The sequence below is a fragment of the Thamnophis sirtalis genome, unplaced genomic scaffold (assembly GCF_051295495.1).
Source record: "Thamnophis sirtalis isolate CommonGarterSnake01/CBP01778 unplaced genomic scaffold, rThaSir2_p1.2 scaffold_7, whole genome shotgun sequence".
In the NCBI taxonomy this organism is placed as follows: Eukaryota; Metazoa; Chordata; class Lepidosauria; order Squamata; family Natricidae; genus Thamnophis; species Thamnophis sirtalis.
Genome location: NW_028261387.1, coordinates 59,044,471 through 59,062,974, shown reverse-complemented (window position 1 = coordinate 59,062,974; position 18,504 = coordinate 59,044,471). Strand labels below are relative to the sequence as shown.

Below are 18,504 nucleotides of genomic sequence, written 5' to 3'. Positions count from 1 at the left end.
TGAACTGCTATTTTAGGAGTTGAGACAGGAGGCTCCAGTTCCCACCTGATGTTAGCTAGTTAGCAGGTGGGGAGGGAGTTTCTCCTTTGTTCCTTGTTTTCAGGTCTTGGGAGAGCTCGCTTCGATGAAACTGGAAGTCAAGGATTCAGCTTCATCCCAGTCTCGGGACCAATTGGGCATGATAATACCTCTACTGGAGCCTCCTGTCTCAACTATAAAATAGCAGTTCAGGTAAGACCAACTGCCAATTCAGTCATGGCTGTCTTGTCTCACTGTGAGAATATATAACTGATCAGAATGACTGATTATAGGTCAACAGAGACAAAATCAGCACCTTCACTTGAAGAATGAAATGTAATTGGTATACAGAAATTCAAAATGAGTATTTCTAATTAATGCAGAACTCTCATGCCTAATAGAGAAAGCAAGAAATATTCTTTTTCAAATTAAATAATTATCAATAACTATGCTGCTCCACTGTTCGGAAAGAAACTTTTTATCATATGAAAGACCTGCATTAAGTATTAATGCAAATTAGAGATGCTGCTTATTGACCTTCCAATTCAGATTACCTTTTTAGGAAGAGTTCTTTAGTGGGAGGATTTTATTTCAGCTAACTCTTGTGGAGAATGAAATGGGAAGTTGTTCCATTGTGCAGCTGCTGCACTGATTTTGCATGTTTATTGTAACAGTAATGATAGTTTATATATGGTGATGACCACAGGGTGACTGATTGTAAACTGAAGAAGGCAGACAGAGCCTTTTATTATAAAGAGTCTTCTTTAAGACTTCTGCTCCAGTCTCAAAAATCCCAGTGCTAGAAATATGTGTATGTGCACTTTAACACAGAGATGTCAAACTCGCCACGTCACATTGCTGTAATATGACATCACAATGGTTTTCCCTTTGCGGAGCTGGGGTGGGCGTGGCCTGCACGTGATGCATCTGGCTGCAGGCCACCAGTTTGTTATCCCTGCAAATGTATTTAGTTTTGCTTTATAGAAATCTGGTAACATTAATTTCAGCATAGAGTAGCAATAGCTGCAAGGGTTAACGTATCAGTATTAAAGAATTCGAATATGATTTTAGGATGGATATGCTGTATTTTAAAAGTAACTGAATCTGTATTATATCTGTTGTTTCCTCTGAAATCTGGCCTGATAATCAATGTGTTCAAGTTAATCTGTGTCTGACTCAGCAGAACTTCCAAGAGCCAATGGTTTTGTTAAAAATTCAAAACAAAACACCTTCCTCAATTTGTCAATATTAATGTGATTTTGTCTGTGTATGACAGCTATGCATTAAATGATGGTTTTAAGCAGGAAAAATCAAATCAAGTAGGGTATCCCATAGCAGGAGCTAAGTTATGAGAAATTATATTTATATAGGGTGGTTTTCTGATGAATCACAAAATTTGAGCCGCAATTCAGTATTCTCATCCCATCCTAAGCAAAATAGTGCAATATCCCTTTGGTGGTAATTTAAGGACTTGTTACATTTCTCACTGACAAATTTTGTGCATGTCCACTTTTTAAATTAAATTTTGGGACAAATCCTTTCCTCTGCAAAATTGTTTGGTGACACAACAGAAATATCTGTCTAGTTGTCAAGCGGTTTTTGTGACATGAAATTATAATTGTATTTTTTTTAATTAATTCCGATCTAGAAAGAAAATTTGTGGTTTGATTTTATTTCATTTCCAAGATTTTTGCATAATGCTATTTATGTCTTTTCGGTACTTCTCACCTTTTTGTTTTTTACATATCCAGCACATGTGATAGAATGTTTCTTCTGTTTCATGACACTTGTAACAGTTGTTGCAGTATGTTTTGCCTGTCTTACCATTTTGTACCAATTTTCCTTTAAGTTATAACTTAGTGTAAATTTTATAGATTTAATCCATACGGTTTCCCATTATTTTATTGTAATTGTTTCTTTTGACATTTTGCATCCAGTTTATCATACAGGTTTGTTTGTTTTGTCTCTGTATTGTAGCTAAGTTAAAAGTTTTATATATGTGTGTGTGTGTGTGTGTATGTGTATGTATGTATATATATATGCATGTATGTATGTGTGTATGTGTGTATGTGTGTATGTATATGTATATGTAACAATCAGCACAAATACAACACACACACACACACATATATATATAGATAGATAGAGAGAGGGGGGGGAGATAGATAGATAGATAGATACGGTAGATAGATAGATAGATAGATAGATAGATAGATAGATAGATAGATAGATAGATAGATAGATAGATAGATAGATAGATATAGCAGAAACACTAATTGGCTTCTTTTTTAAAAAAAAATGCTTTGACTGGAAAGTACAATATGTGAAACAAAGGCCTGCAAAGTTTTTCAGTTTTCTTCTGATGGACTTTAATAAGGGAACTTAATTCAAGCTTCCCTTAAAGCAGTGGTTCTCAACCTTCCTCATGCCGTGACCCTTTAATACAGTTCGTCATGTTGTGGTGATGGCCAACCATAAAACATTTTTTGTTGCTACTCTATAACTACTTTTGCTACTGTTATGAATCGTAATGTAGATATTGATATTGGAAGACTGTTATCATATCACCCTTAAGTCCTTCTTTTCATTCAACCAAGCATACCCAGTCCCTGCAACTGTTCTTCATATGTTTGAGCTTCCAGTCCCCTAATCCTCTTGGTTGCTCTTCTTTGCACTTTTTCTAGACTAGAGTCTCCATATCTTTTCTTGTCTGCTCCTAAATTTTGAGTCTGAAAAGAAACACATCCTGGAGGCTGGACAACCTCGGCAACCTTCTTCTTTCCTTCTCTCCTTCCTCCCTTCTTCTTCCCCTCTCTTTCCTCCCCTCCTCCTCCTTACCCCCCCTCCTATTTTCCCTCCTTTGCTTCCTCTGCTTTACCCTTTCTTTCTTTTCCTCCTCCTCCTTCCTCCCTTCTTGTTCCCCTCTCTTTCCTCTCCTCCTTTCTTCTCCTCCCTCTTACCCTCTCTCCTACTCTTGATTCCCCTCCTTTTACTCCCTTTGCTTTACCCTTTCTTCCTTTCCCTCCTCATCTTTACTCCTTTCCATTGTTGCCCTTGTTTATTTACTTTCTCTGATGGGTTCTCGAGGTGGCATTTCAGGAAACCCAACTTTATATTTTCATGCATATCATTTTCTCTGTTACATTTTATTTCTAATAATAATTCACCTTTATCATTTTTAAAATTTGATTTGATTTGATTTATTGCATTTCTATGCCACCCTATTCCCAGAGGGACTCAGGGCGGCTCACAAACCAAAGTAAGGGGGGGGGATACAAACAGGAGGAAAACAACAGACAAACAACAATAACAATTTAAAAACAATCAACAACCACACAATTCGAGCGGGGACAGAAACTCGTCAGCCCCAGGCCTGTCGGAACAGCCAGGTTTTAAGGGCTTTGCGGAAAGCCTGAAGGGTGGTGAGGGTCCGAATCTCCACGGGGAGCTCGTTCCAGAGGGCCGGAGCAGCCACAGAGAAGGCCCTCCTCCGGGTGGTAGCCAATCGGCATTGGCCAGTACATGGAATTCGGAGGAGGCCTAGTCTGTGGGATCTAATAGGTCTGTTGGAGGTAATTGTTATCTTGCATTGATTTTCTTTTTTTTTTTTTTTTTTGCTGTTTTCCTTTGTGCATGGTTTATGGTACTTTTAGCAAGCAGGTTTTCATTGTGTGAGCTTGGCTCTTGATGAAAGGTCTGGTTGTGGATTTAGATATAGTGAAAAGTACCTGCAGCGGCGTGGAAAACAGCTGCGTGCACGCCCCACACAATTATAGCCCCAAGCAGGAGCTAAGCCCCCTTCTTCCTCGCAGGAACACTTTCCCTCCATTACGAAATCTCTGAGGCTAATTTTACAGGATATGCGCGCGAACCTATGTTTTTTATGGTGTGGAGCCGCGGCGACGCTCTGCGTGGCCATTCCGGAGCCCATCCGCGGGGATTTCAAGGAACGCGAGGTGGAGTCTAAACTTTACAGTTGCGCTAGTCCCATCGACCCCTGTGAAACAGTTGTTCAACCTGAAAAGGGATCGCGACCCACATGTTGAGAACCGCTGCCTTAAAGGCTTCCAATTGATTTATTAATAGCCTCACTAGTTAATTCATTAGGTCAGGTAGGTGGGAAGCTATACATATTGGTCACTCCTGACAACTGTTTAGAATTCAATCTGAATGAAGCACTTTGCCAATTGAATGAATAATGAGAGTATGAGATGCTTTCTGTGTAATATGAAAAAGTTGGGGAGATGCACCTTAGTATTTTGAAAATGTGACCAAAAAGAAAGGCAAAAATAAATGTAATATAGTGGGGTGAGGAAGTGATGATGTAAAATTGGTATTTTTTAACTGATTGTGTCTCCTTTTTTCATTAGTATACTCTTAACATATTCTTATAGTTCAAAATGTGCCCACTAATTCCAAGAGTCGGTAGATACGTGAACCAGGAATTATGCTTACCCATGAACATTACTTGTTTTCAGACTTAAAAATGTCATGCTATCCAAGATACCTTGTTGGATTAATTGCAATATTTTCAGAGAGAGCTTATTTTTGGGTGAGGGCTTATTTAGCGCATGCACTCGAAAGCCCGATTGGACTTATTATCCGGGGAGGGTCTTATTTTCAGGGAAACAGGGTACTTATTATGTTTGAAGTATGTATTGTACAACACTGCTAGTGGTGAGAAATCAATTAACTCTTTTAGTACATATCCAAATTGCCAGTGTTTCCAGAAAAGCATCTATTTCGTGAATGCATCCCAAGCTTATTAAGGAAAGGATACTTTGATGTGTATTCCAGAGGCAGTTGAATAGACAGGAATGATTTGAATTTGACATGTAGCTTTGGTTCATGGATGCCTGAAAAAGAAATTTGGCATTGAGTCAGGTTAAGTTCAATTATCCTGTCCTTGGCATTTTAAAGATACACAGTATCTCAACTTATTTTTCTGAACTTTGACTATGCTGTTGATAGAAACAGACAAAGTTATTAAAATAATTTGTTTTCACAATTTACCAGTAGTTGAGATTAACTGAAATATAGTTTAGAGTTGGGACAACACTAAATATTCTTAACTTCTTAAAAAGAGGAGGAAATGACATTTATAAGCCCAGGAGGAGTTATTCTTACTCGCTCTTATAATAACTTTATATCCCAGTCTTGTCTAAAACTTGGTGATACATATGGTCTTAACAGAATATCGTCTTAACAGAAAATGGTTTTAATAGTATTAGCGACAAAATTCAACAATGTTTCCTGAATGCTTATTGTCATATTTTCTGAAAGAAATACTGTCATTTTTCTTTATAGATCTTTAAATACCTGTTGAATTACTTCATTCAAAATGGCGCCAGCAATTGGAGGCCCAGTAGGATACACACCACCTGAAGGAGGATGGGGTTGGGCTGTGGTTATTGGTGCCTTTATTTCTATTGGGTTTTCATATGCATTCCCCAAGTCCATTACAGTATTCTTTAAGGAGATCGAAATCATCTTTGATGCATCAAGCAGCAAAGTTTCCTGGATCTCTTCTATTATGTTGGCAGTTATGTACGCAGGGGGTAAGTTTACAAACCAATTGAGTCTCATTTTTACTGTACAGTTTCAATAATAATGTCATGCTTTAACTGAAGAAAAATGTTATTAATAGATCTGTAGGTAAATCTAAATATTCCTATAGTACACAGTGTGGGAAAAATATGCCAATCTATTTAGTTTGTGCAAATATAAATAATATCTTTCAAAAGGTATTAGAATGTTGGTACTAGGAAATATGGTCTGTAATAATCACATGCATTCACTGCTTTTTTGTAACTAGAGTGGAGTATATGTGTGTTATCAACATATTTGCTATCATTTTTGCTAATAGCTAATAATAATCTATAACTACTTAAGGTAATATATACTCTAATTTTCCCCCTTCTATTCTAATGTGAGAATTATTAAAGTTATCTAGAATTAAATCTGTGTTTTTGATAATGTTCAAGGTGTGTTGAACTCTGGGCCATTGTTTTATTACTTTTTATTAGTGATTTAAATTGAATGAATAATAAATTAATAACAAAGTTTTACCCAGGAGCTAAAAGAAATTAAGGATGTACAAAACCTCTACATACAATCATGCTATGTATATGGAAATGGACCATTAAAATCCACATTTACATACCTATTTTTGTTATTGTTTTTGTCCTATTTATTTACAGGATTTGAGGCAATTTAAAAACTAAATAGACATACCTCTTCATAGTTTTGAAACAGGCCTGAATACTTTTGGCTTCACTGCTGTTGAAATATGGTGAACAGCCAACTTTTACTTTGCATGTATATCTCAGAAATAAATAACTATGCTGCATTGCATATGGTTTTTTTCTTTCGAAGAGAACAGCCTTTGTCCTTATTCAACTGTTGAGGCAATCAGCATATTTTCCTGCTTCATGGTGGCAACAAGCACATGAATTCTAACAATCTTGTCATTGTTTGATTTTAGTTTAGAAAATACAGTCCCTAAATAATCAGTTGCACAACACAGATAGAGTCAGTAATGTAAAAAATAAAGATCAACAGTGTTCATTTAAAAAAAAAACTTGAAAAATCTGTTCAACTTTACTAATGAACTGGGATTCCTCCCCCCCCCCCCAGTTTTTGAGCAGTTTTTGGGTACTTTTCATTGCCATTGGTGGGACTTCCCTGGTCAAATGTCACACCAATAAAATAAAATGCGTAATTATTCAGGTTAAAAGGACATAAGTCAGTATTCAGGACATGTGTTTCTAGTTGCATTTAAAAAAAGCTCGAGTTTATAGAATGTTTTTCTCTGTTGGCATTTAGTCACTTTATTTTAGATTTAAGCTCTTTAAAGAAATATTTTAAATATTGAATGTAAATTAATCAGTGGTAATTAAAGGACTATACAATTTGTACATAAAAGAGTTAAGGTAAGAATTCATTTAAGCTTTTATTATACAGTAGCTATTATCCAGTTTTGAATTGAATAATAAGTAATGCTAAAAAAATGTTGACTACAAACTATTAAGCACATCATGGCACAGGGTTAGATTCTTTGTGTGAATATCTGTCTCTGATTATTTTTGTTTGTGTCAGAATATCCAGCATCTATATTAATGGTGCCATTTTATGGAAATCAGGGAGCTGGGGCTTCTTCGTTGCAGTGCCTTTTCCATATAACACCACATCCTCTTGACATTTATATGACCCTAGTCCTGTGGCCTTTTGCAATATCTTGGAAATTTGTCTCAAGGATTGAGCCAGGAGTTCAGTTGGGCCATTTTGTAATGGTGTAGAAAATAATTGGGGCCTCATGGTTGATTCTTATATTTTTTAGCCTATTTTAACTTAATGTTAGTAACCCAGTGTTACAATTTTTGAGCCATGAAAATATACAAGTAGTCCTCAACTTACAAATACAATTGAGCCCAAAATTTATGTTACTAAGTGAGTAATTTGCTAAGTGACTTTTGCCCCTTTTTACAACTTTTTTTGCCAGACTTGTTAAGTGAATCACTGCAGTTATTAAATTAGCAACCTGGTTGTTAAGTGAATCTTGTTTCCCCATTGACTTTGCTTGTGAGAAGGTTGCAAAATATTATCACATGACCCAGGAACACTGCAACTGTCGTTAACATGAATCAGTTGTCAAGCATCTGAATGTAAATGATGTGACCATGGGACTACTGCAATGGTCATAAGTCTGAAAAATGGTCTTAAGTCACTTTTTTCAATGCTGTTGTAACTTTGAATGGTCATTAAGTGAATTGTTGTAAATTGAGGACTATCTGTACATTCATTAATGAATAAATACTGCCATTATTAAACACTTTAGAAACCATATCTGATCCTAGCTGTATGCTAAAACAATCTAGCTGTTAAACAGTTGGCCATTATCCTTTATTGTTGGTGATACAAATTAAATGAAGCATCTGTTCAATTGGAAGTTGTACCTGTGCTGGGTCTTGCTTCAAATTACAAACATCTGCCTTCCATATGTGATGCCCTGGTAAACAAATATGATATATCTCTTGAAGCTGAATTATGTACTATTTCTCATGTATTGGTCAATCATTTAAAAAAGTAGTACCATAGCAAGAAAGCAAATAAGGTGTGTGATTTATCTCTGGGTTCCCCACAAACACGCCTTGTATTGCAGACGAGAAAGGGCGTTGGTTCTTACCTGATACGCCTATGATTCTCATAGTGGGGGAGTAGTATCCAGACTGAGTTGACTCAGGCTCATTAATTGGACTGAGTCTGACAAGACTGCTGCTAGGCAGACCCAGCTTCTGGCAAAGGATTTCTAGCAGACTCAGTGTGTCGTCTTCTCCAAACCAGGAATCAGGTCATTAATGTCCATTTTTTTCTGTAAATACGTCTATATACAGTAGGTTAACAGTCAAATAAACACCCTGCCAAATTTAGGGAGGGGCTGGATGCTACTCCCCCACTGAGACTAGGCGTATCAGGTAAGAACCAATGCCCTTTCTCCATAGTGGGGAGAGTAACATCCAGACTGGGACAAAAGCTAAGGTGTCCCTCGGGAGGGTCTAAACATGTTCCGTAGAATCACCATCTCTATGCATAGACTGTAAGACCCTTTGTCCAAATGCGGCTTCAGCCAAAGCAAAAGAGTCTTAATTTGTAATTCCTTATGAAGGGGGAAATGCGGCTTCAGATTGGCTCAAAATGGCGATTCGCACCAAAAGTAACTTTCAGCAGCAGTGCACTCTCCGAAGCTCTTGAATAAGCAGCTTGGGCCTCTAAGGGCTGCTGCACGCCTCCCAGCTGGCTGACAAGTCAAGCGCTGCAGTTATCGGCTTGCATGGCGACAATCGAAACCTTCCAGCCACTTGCCTTGCAATCTAGTTGTTTTTAAAGTTTGGACGCTCCACAGCGTTTTAAAACAGCCAAGGTTCGACGCTCGACCTTCAAAGGGAGTGGCAGAGCGCTCCGGCACAGACCTCGTGGCCGCTCTTCCTGTCTAACTTCTCTTTGGCTGTCAGCAAGTGGCCAGTCCCGCAGGCAGCGCTATAGCCAAGGCAATAAGAATCTCCTCCGATGTGGCCAGAAGGGAAAAGCCTCCCTCAGAGCGACCAGTAAAGCTGACAGTTCAACAATGTCCCTCTATGTCACCCCCAGGGAGTATAGGCAGGCAGACACCACCCCCATTTGGTGTTAACTAGGGAGATACTCACTATTATTTAGACCTGCAATTCACAATTAATCCCATTCTACTTGAAATTCTTCTTGAGCACTGAGATGACACATCCATCCACATTGAGGAATTGAGTCGGAAGCTGGGTCTGCCTAGCAACAGGGGCATGACTTAACAGTCTAGTCAGACTCAGTCCAATCAATGAGCAGACAAAGTCAACCCAGTCTGGATGCTACTCCCCCCACTATGGAGAAGCAGCTCCGTTTACCAGTTGTGCTGTGTTCGCGTGACAGTTAGTTTTCCACAGTGGACTACGTAGTTTAGCTAAGTGAGGCCCACCAAGGCTTCTCAGTGCTAATAAGGTGTGTGCGCTAAACAAATTATGCCAAAGCAGAAATATTCACAATACATTAAGAAATAATTTGCAAACAGAAACAATCATATACTTTTATAGATAGATTTGCAAAAATTAATTTTGACTGTTAACATACCAGGAGGAATTTAAAAGTTAAATGATCAAAACTTTTGAGTGTGTTTTTGGCTTGCATATTTCCTTCTGGTTCTCCCCTCACCCTTCCACCCCGATCTTTTGGTATTGTTAATATGAACTCAGTAGTGCATATTCATTGTACAACTGATAAAACATACTTTAGGCTAAATTAGAATATAGTTTGGAATGTTCTTTTTTAATTTACTCATCTTTCAGTTGTAATTACCTTTTCTAGGAGAGTTAACAAAGGTACAGATTTTTTACCAAAATGTAAAGAAAAATAAACCAAAATATTCAAATATAAGTAAATCAGAATCATTTGGAGCCAACTCCCACACCACACCCACACCCAAACCGATTCAATTGCATTATTATTTTCTCTTTAGGTCAAGCCATCCACTTTTCAATTTAGATTAACTAGAACAAAAGCTGTGATATAATCTTAAAACCAACTTTTAGGGGCTTTAAATGAAAATATCTAATTTTGCAATGTTTGCTCTCTGTTTCTTTTGTACTGTAGTGTTCATAGTTTTCAGAAGTCTCAATTTTACTTTGCGTGTATTACTTTAAAGATTGGTAAATACCTTGATTTCTTCTAGGCCCAATCAGCAGCATCCTGGTGAACAAATATGGCAGCCGTCCAGTCATGATTGCCGGGGGCTGCCTGTCAGGCTGTGGCCTGATCGCTGCCTCTTTCTGTAATACTGTGGAAGAGTTGTACTTCTGTGTTGGTGTTGTGGGTGGTAAGTGAATATATCTATAAAATGTAGATATATGTAATTGTATAATTTTCAGAAATATAAATGTAGATAATTTTTTTACAGAGGAGAAATGTAATTTTCTATAGGAAAACACTAATCTGGAATGTTAAGTAAAGGCCAATATTTCCTTTCCAGGATGACTAATCTTTTGAGCTGGGGAGCTAGAATTCATGGCTACTTTTTTTCAGAGAAGGATATTAATCATTATTCATCATTTGAATGTTAGTCAAAAGCGAATTCACAATATCTCTTATCCCATTCAGCCAAGTAGCTTGGGAAGAAGTCAAATAGCATTGAGCTATTTCAGGTTTTTTTTAATTTCCCCAAGCAATTTCTGAATACAAACGGGTGATGGCATTTCTTTGAGATGTCTTTTCCATCTTTGGCATCCTTCTCAAAACAACCTGCCTGAAGGAATTTGTTATCTCTGTAGTATCTCTATATTTCCCAAACTTATTTTGTTGCTTATTGGCATATAAGTAGTCCATTTTATGACTGTTTTTATGATGCTCATAAAATGAGACATTGTGGTCACTAAGCAAAGTACATCACTAAACAAATCCATTCTCCTGAGTATCATAATCACCTGTTTTAAGTCAAGGACTATCTGCATTTATTTATTTTTGGCTTTGAATTGGTTTTCATAAGTGCTTTTTCAAAAAAGGTTTGCATACTATATATCAGGCCTGTCAAACTGGCAGCCCGTGGGCCAGATACATCACGTGAAGGCCACACCCACTTCAACTCCACAAAGGCAAAAATTGTCATGATACATCACTATCGAACCTGTGACGTGATTGAGTTTGGCACCCCTGCTTTATATATTTAATGTTTTTCACTTTTAAAATATGAAATATAGCTCTGCAGATTTCAGTAAGTGGAAAATGAAATGTTGCCATTCTTTAGGGAAGGGATTCAGTGTTTCTAGAAGTAAATTCCCCAGCTGGGAAAAGCTTGAAGTGTTCCTGAGCCAGTATTCCACAATATGTTGTTCTCCTGTCCAGGACATTTATATCCAGAAATTACCAAACCACCCTGGAAACAGCATAGTCCAGTAGAAGTTCAACACACTTAAATATAGGAACATTTCAATGAAATGAAATGAAATCATTGAATTTTGCACATTTATACTTGAAAACAAAGAGTTTTGGTATAAAGATGTTTCAAATATCACTGAACTATCCCCAAGTATTTAGTGTGTGTGTGTGTTTTACATTCTGTATCCCAAAGTCTTTTGAATGTGTTAAGGGAATTGTATTACTTTTTATCACTTTAGCTTAATATGATGGATATAGTGTGCACGCCACAATATCGGATAAATAATAAACTGATTCTAGAACACAGGGATTTGTAAGGAATGCATTTGTGTGTGTTAATAATTTAATATAATTGTATTTCTATCCCCAGGTCTGGGCCTTGCATTTAATTTAAACCCAGCTTTGACCATGATTGGGAAGTATTTCTATAAGAAACGTCCTTTGGCTAATGGATTAGCCATGGCTGGTAGCCCTGTATTCCTGTCTACGCTGGCTCCTCTGAACCAATATTTCTACAGTATTTTTGGATGGAGGGGGAGCTTTTTAATTCTTGGAGGACTTTTGTTGAACTGCTGTGTGGCTGGGTCATTGATGAGACCAATAGGACCTAAGCCTGATCAAGTGAAAAAAGAAATTAATAAGGAAGCATTGCAGGAGATCGGCAAAGGGTCAGTAAAAGAAACAGGAGATGTTAATACAGATCTTATTGCTGGCAAAAATAAAAAGCAAAAGACTACAGTCTATCAAACAATTAACAAGTTTTTGGATTTGTCACTCTTCACACATCGTGGCTTCTTGATTTACCTGTTTGGCAACGTGTTTATGTTTTTTGGACTATTTACACCATTAGTGTTTCTTAGCAACTATGGAAAGAGCAAACATTTTTCTAAAGAATCTTCAGCTTTCCTGTTATCTATTCTGGCTTTTGTAGACATGGTTGCCAGACCATCCATGGGTTTGTTGGCAAACACCAAGTGGATTAGACCTAGAGTCCAATATTTTTTTGCTGTGTCTGTTATCTACAATGGTGTGTGCCATCTTTTGGCTCCTTTATCTACTACTTATGCTGGCTTTTGTATCTACGCTGGATTTTTTGGATTTGCTTTTGGCTGGCTGAGCTCTGTCTTGTTTGAAACACTGATGGACTTAGTTGGGACTCAGCGATTCTCCAGTGCCGTTGGTTTGGTGACTATCGTGGAATGTTGCCCAGTCCTTTTGGGACCACCTCTTTTAGGTAAAATATGTATTTCATCCCTGGGATGGGGAGGAAGGAGACTGTATAGGCATTTTGATGACCTATGAATCTGACCTGAGATAAGTAGGAGAAAGATAATTTATGCCGCCGTAGACAAAACCATCAGGATTCAGCTTATAATAATGCCTTATACTAGGATTTCTTAAACTGGGTTTTGAGCAGTGGTGAAATTTTAATTTTTTTACCACCAGTTCTGTGGGCGTGACAGGGGAAGGATACTGCAAAATCCCCATTCCCTCCCCACTCTGGGGCCATCCAGAGGTGGTATTTGCCGATTCCCCGAACTGCTCAAAATTTCCGCTACGGTTCTCCAGAACCTGCTGAATTTCACCCCTGGATATGAGCCTCTGGATGTGAGGATAGTTGCATTTTATCCTTTTTCAGCTCTTGTCCAGGGGTTGCCCCTCTTATCTGCATAAATGATACTGTAGCTGCCGCTGTATCATCTTTTCTCTTCAACTAAGGTGGGCTAAAAATAACTTTGCTAAAATTGCCCTTTAACTATATAATATTGGCAAGGAGGCTGAGCTTATCTTGGCCCAGTGGACACTTTTGCCCACCCACAGAACCACAAACTTCACTGCTTTGATGGGCACATTCTGATCATCATTGCAGGATTGGTAGGCTTAGTGGTAAAAGATAAATCTAAGAGAAAGGGGTTATTTCTAAATAGAGATAAGTCAACATGAAGGCTAGAACAAACTTTGATTTTTACAATCATTTCTCTGCTGGTCATACTAACTAATTTCGGCAGTTCAAATCTCACCGGCTCAAGGTTGACTCAGCCTTCCATCCTTCCGAGGTGGGTAAAATGAGGACCCAGACTGGGGGGGGGGGGCAATATGCTGACTCTGTAAACCGCTTAGAGAGGGCTGAAAGCCCTATGAAGCGGTATATAAGTCTAACTGCTATCATTCTTAAATTTGTTAAATTAGTGCCAGGAGCAACTTCCAGTAGCTTCTAGTATACTGGTAAGTTTGGTTCATGAGAGTAGGGTGTGTTACACAAATTCACCACAGTATTTGAGAATCCCTATGTTATACAGATATCTAGAAACAGTCTGGTAATGAGAGGAAATTATTTAGCACTGAGGTTAATTCTTGGCATTTGTGATAATTAATTATTCACTATTACAAAACAGCCTTATAACCTATTCCCCTTCTTCCTCCGCTTTTGCCTTTTAGGTAAACTCAATGATATATATGGTGACTACAAATACACTTATTGGGCATGTGGCATTATCCTTATTTTCTCTGGGATCTTCCTATTTATTGGGATGGGCATCAATTACCGGCTAGTGGCAAAAGAGCAGAAGGCAATGGATAAGCAGATTGCTGAAGGAAGAGAAGAAGAAACCAATATTGATGAAGCTGAAAAACAGAAGGAGTCCAATCTACCTCCAAAAACCACAGAAGATGGTATAAAAGAAGATAGTCGTGTGTGAGAGACTCATAAATCCAGAAGGTTTTGTAATGATTAAAAAATACTGACATATTCGAGGGAACTGCTGGTCTTAATGAACAGTGGTAGAAAATGATATAAATCAGGCTTTTTCAAAAATACAAAACCTGTTACTGCAGATAGTATTTTTTTATCAACACCTGATATGTAACAGGTCAGTGGGCAGTGCTAGCATTTTAGTAGGGTTTTTTTTGGGGGGGGTCAAGGTGGGAATGTGTACTCTGCTTCTCTCTTTTATCAGCAGTGTGAATGTATTAATATGTGCCTTAGAGCTTCCATGTCTAGGCTATTTTAGCAAAGCCTTAACACTGTTCTGTAAATTGTTGTGGGGTTTGTTTGTTTTTGTGTCTACGAGGCAATATTCATAAAAAATAGCTGACTTGCTTTATTAGTAGGGATCAAAATTGGGTCGTATGCAAAAACCATTTCCTATGCTCCTTACTGCCAGTCTCATGGTAGGTGTACAAATATTTTGCGCAAACAAATGAAGAAAAGACTGGTGGATCCTTTAAAAAAAAACCAGTATGGCAGACCTAATGTTTCTAGATACCAGATTCTAAGATATGTTTCTAATAACTTCTAAAAACTTTCCCAACTTGTTGGGCTTCTTTGAATAAAATATGTGAACATTTTCATACTGTCTTCACTTGACTTTCTCTGGAGAGGAAATTACTTTTCAATTACCATTACTTTTTGATTTGTTACATGCTTTGAAAAAGTATCATTATCCTGAATTGAAACTGGGATCAGTGTAAGAGGATAGCGTATGCAATTATTGAACAAAGTTAAAGATATAATATTTTCATTAACTCTTTAAGCTTTGAAGTAAGAAATTCTAAGGATATTGCCAAACATACTTACTTAGAAGTAAGCTTCATTGAAATCAATATTGCTTACATTTAGGTAATGATAAAATTTGCACTATTACCATGGATAGTGATACTGATATCTAACTTTCACTTATGAGTTATGCTACTTCCAAAGGGATATATTTTTGTTTTATGCTACAGCTTTTTTTAAAAAAATACTTCTCGGTTGGAGGGAGGTGTCAATATTTCTCCTTATTTTGTATAGTGTAAGTACCAAGAGAATATTGTCTTAACACAGCTATAGTGTCAGGACAGACAACATTTTATTAATCTGTGCTCAGGATAGATAAAATATTCAGTCTTTCATGCTTTTCATGTTGACTTACTCTGAGTGGATTATATTTTAATATGATATATAGCTGCTCAGCTGTGTTTTTTTAAACTTTGTACAAAGTAGAAACCTGTGTGTTTCTTGTATTGAAAAATACCACACTTCAAGGACAAGTGAAAAACAGCTTTCTGGTCACAAGCCAGGCCTGCAGCAAATCGATCAAAGGTTTAGATTATGTAAATTACATTTGCATAGTTCACCCATTAAATGTGACTAGTTCTTTTCCTATTTCAGTTATTCATACAGTAATTCAAAATGTATGGGAGCAAGTCTGGGAGATGATTGGTTTAAATGATCTATTTGTCATGTAAAATATTATTCTACAAATGTCATAATATAGTTAATTACTTAATTTCCTGAAAGCTGGAAAATTTATTGATATAAGTATTCCTTTTGCTTGCAAATGGGTGCTTGCTCTAGTGTATGTAGTGTTTTATGTCACTACTGAAGTGCAAAACAATATGCTGCTAGAATCCTACTTTTCATACAGCAAAATATTTAATATTTCAGTAGTCTTATGGGGAATATATGGCAAGTAAAATTTCATTTCTGATTATATATGTCATGGTATGATATGCTCTTGATTGTCCTACACTACTGAATCTCATTTGCTACTGCTTAGACAATGGACAAAAACTAGCAAAATCTGTGTTTTATAATTCTGAAAAATAAATAAATATTAGACTGCCAGGACAAAGCAGTGCATAGATATACTAGTAATGAATAATGTCACTAACCTGTTGTATGCTTATTCCATTTAAGATTCAATCTGCATGATTTGTAGTATATTTGTTTTAAAAACGTGGATATAAATCAAATTGCAATTAATTAATTTTATTATTAAGATTTTTTAGTACAGAGAGACAAATAGGTAATCATAAAATGGTTGTTCTTGGAGGTTGTTCTTCAACAAAAGCTATTAAAATGAATGCAGATTATCTTCAATTTTTCAGGTATTGGCTTGGCCAATTGCACAAAACATTTTTTGTGTAAATGTGTGTACATTGATTTAGCAATATTCCAAGAATGTAGAAATTCCAGGTTATGGACTATGTTGTTATACTCATGTGCAAACTAATACATTTCCAGTTCTCTTTGCAGAATGTGTGGCCAGTGATGTTCCTTTAAGAATCCCCAATTGTAGTACAGGCACATTCCCACATGTTCTTATAGTAGAACAAGAAAAACATTTGTATAATGTAAAGGCAGTACCTGTGAGATCTAGAAATATTCTTCTAGCATGTAAGTTGATATGTGATTGAGTTGCTCAAATGTATGGAAGCTAGTAAAGTGTAAAAAACAACAAGCCAAAAAGCACACAAGGCATATGCAGGATAGTTCTGGAAATAAATATTGATTAATACTTTCTCTCTAAGAATTTTTCACTCCCCATAAAAACACCATGTACACATACCTGTCTTTAAGTACTAATCATAACATGATACTCTGCTCCCTTTCTACTAACTGAATTTAGTAGATTGAAATATTATTTAATAAGTTTGATCCCTAATGTTTTTCCGTGTGTGATGCACATTTATTTTGTATAAGCCAAATTAAAAATAAATTACTTTTCCATAAGTCACTTGCTTTGTTAAGCCTCCTATTTGCTGAAATTTAAGTCGGCTTCATGCAAGTCTGCATGAAATTAACAGGTAACTGCTCCAAAGCTAAACGTTTATGTAAATAAAATGTAAAAAAGTGGATTTCATATTTTCTGTCCTTCTCCCCCATATGAAGAATCTGACAAGTAAAGTTGCCTTTAATGAACAGAGTTTGTGGAAGTCCCTTGACAGTATTAAAAATACACTGTGAAATATCTTGGCTGCTGAGTTTATTAGAATTTTTTATATATCCAAAATGAAACACAAAAGAAGCCTATCGGGCTTTTTTCATATTTTGTACATTCAGTAGAATATTTTCATATATATGTTATTATACTCTGTTAAAATGTAACATTACAAAACCTTGTGTCTTGTATTTTAACCTCGTCGACGTGTCAAGAATACATAACTGGTTCAGTTTGCAATAAACTAACATTGAAAAGCTGCTAGTTTGAGCCATATTCTTGTAAATATAAATAGCCTTGATGATAATTAATACAGTACACTTGGTCTCTGGTCTTTATTTTACTTGGTGAATTAAAAAAATTATCATAGCCATTCTGGAAACACATTAAATTTGGGGGGAGGGATAGATATAATATAGTAGATGAAGCTGTATTTCAGGGAGCAAACTGAAATTCTTTTTGTTTTAAATGTTTAATTAAGTATCACTGAGAGGAATAATAAACAAATCTCAAAAGTTATAAAAATACTTAAAATAGGTTCTCAAAAGATTCAGCTGTCAAGATCTAAGTAGGATAAAAGTGTATATTCTGCCATTATCTTAATTCTATAACATTTAGCAGGTAACAAGCATTTTTCTGGTAATTGTTTACAAGTTAATAACAGTATAGAATATGAATAATTTATTTTAATAATTGCATGGTTAAATATTTTTCAAATGTACTAGATTAAATGTTTAGTAGAAAATGAATAGTTGACAGGTTTAAAATTATCAAGTCTTAAGATAGAAATAGAATTCGTTTCACTTGCTTATGGTCTATGATCACTAGATTCTTTGAGACTTGTGAATAGCTTGTTTAGCCTAGAAACATATAAATAAATATTTTTTTCTTTAACATTTTTATATCAAAACAAGTAAATACAATTAAGCACATCTTTGGTAATTTGTAAAGGTTGTACTTTCTTCCATTTTATTTCCTTTCATATTCTATGGTTAGCTATCTGTCTCAAGTGATGCTTCAACTAAATTAAAATAAGAAGTGCTGACTTGATGTTTGACAGAATCCCACAAAGCGGTGCCTCAGAATTGCCCAGATAATTCTTGTTATCCTAGAGGAACCCAGAGTATACAAGATAACAGAAAAGTCCACAGATCTTATTTACTGTTAGTAAAACATACAGGAGAGGCCAGGCCATCAATGCTTATTACACAGATACTGTGCTGCACAAATGAAACCATTGTTAAGGGATTTATTGCTGCCTATTCTAAACCCTTTCAAATGTTGTTGCCACATACTCTTTTATTATTTCCTCCACCACCACCAAATCTATACT

General features: G+C 36.4%; 1 protein-coding gene across 2 annotated transcripts in view; it reads left to right on the top strand.

The window, feature by feature from the left end:
* Positions 1 to 17,431, top strand: part of SLC16A1 (solute carrier family 16 member 1) — a 45,166-nt gene extending 27,735 nt beyond the window's left edge. For both annotated transcript variants that reach the window (XM_087720147.1, XM_087720148.1), the window contains exons 2-5: positions 5,326 to 5,576; positions 10,271 to 10,414; positions 11,840 to 12,703; positions 13,909 to 17,431. In XM_087720147.1, the coding sequence (XP_087576273.1) occupies positions 5,360 to 5,576; positions 10,271 to 10,414; positions 11,840 to 12,703; positions 13,909 to 14,168 (1,485 nt within the window). In that variant the 5' untranslated portion in view covers positions 5,326 to 5,359 and the 3' untranslated portion in view covers positions 14,169 to 17,431. The remainder of the gene's footprint in view (positions 1 to 5,325; positions 5,577 to 10,270; positions 10,415 to 11,839; positions 12,704 to 13,908) is intronic.
* Positions 17,432 to 18,504: the final 1,073 nt, after the last annotated feature.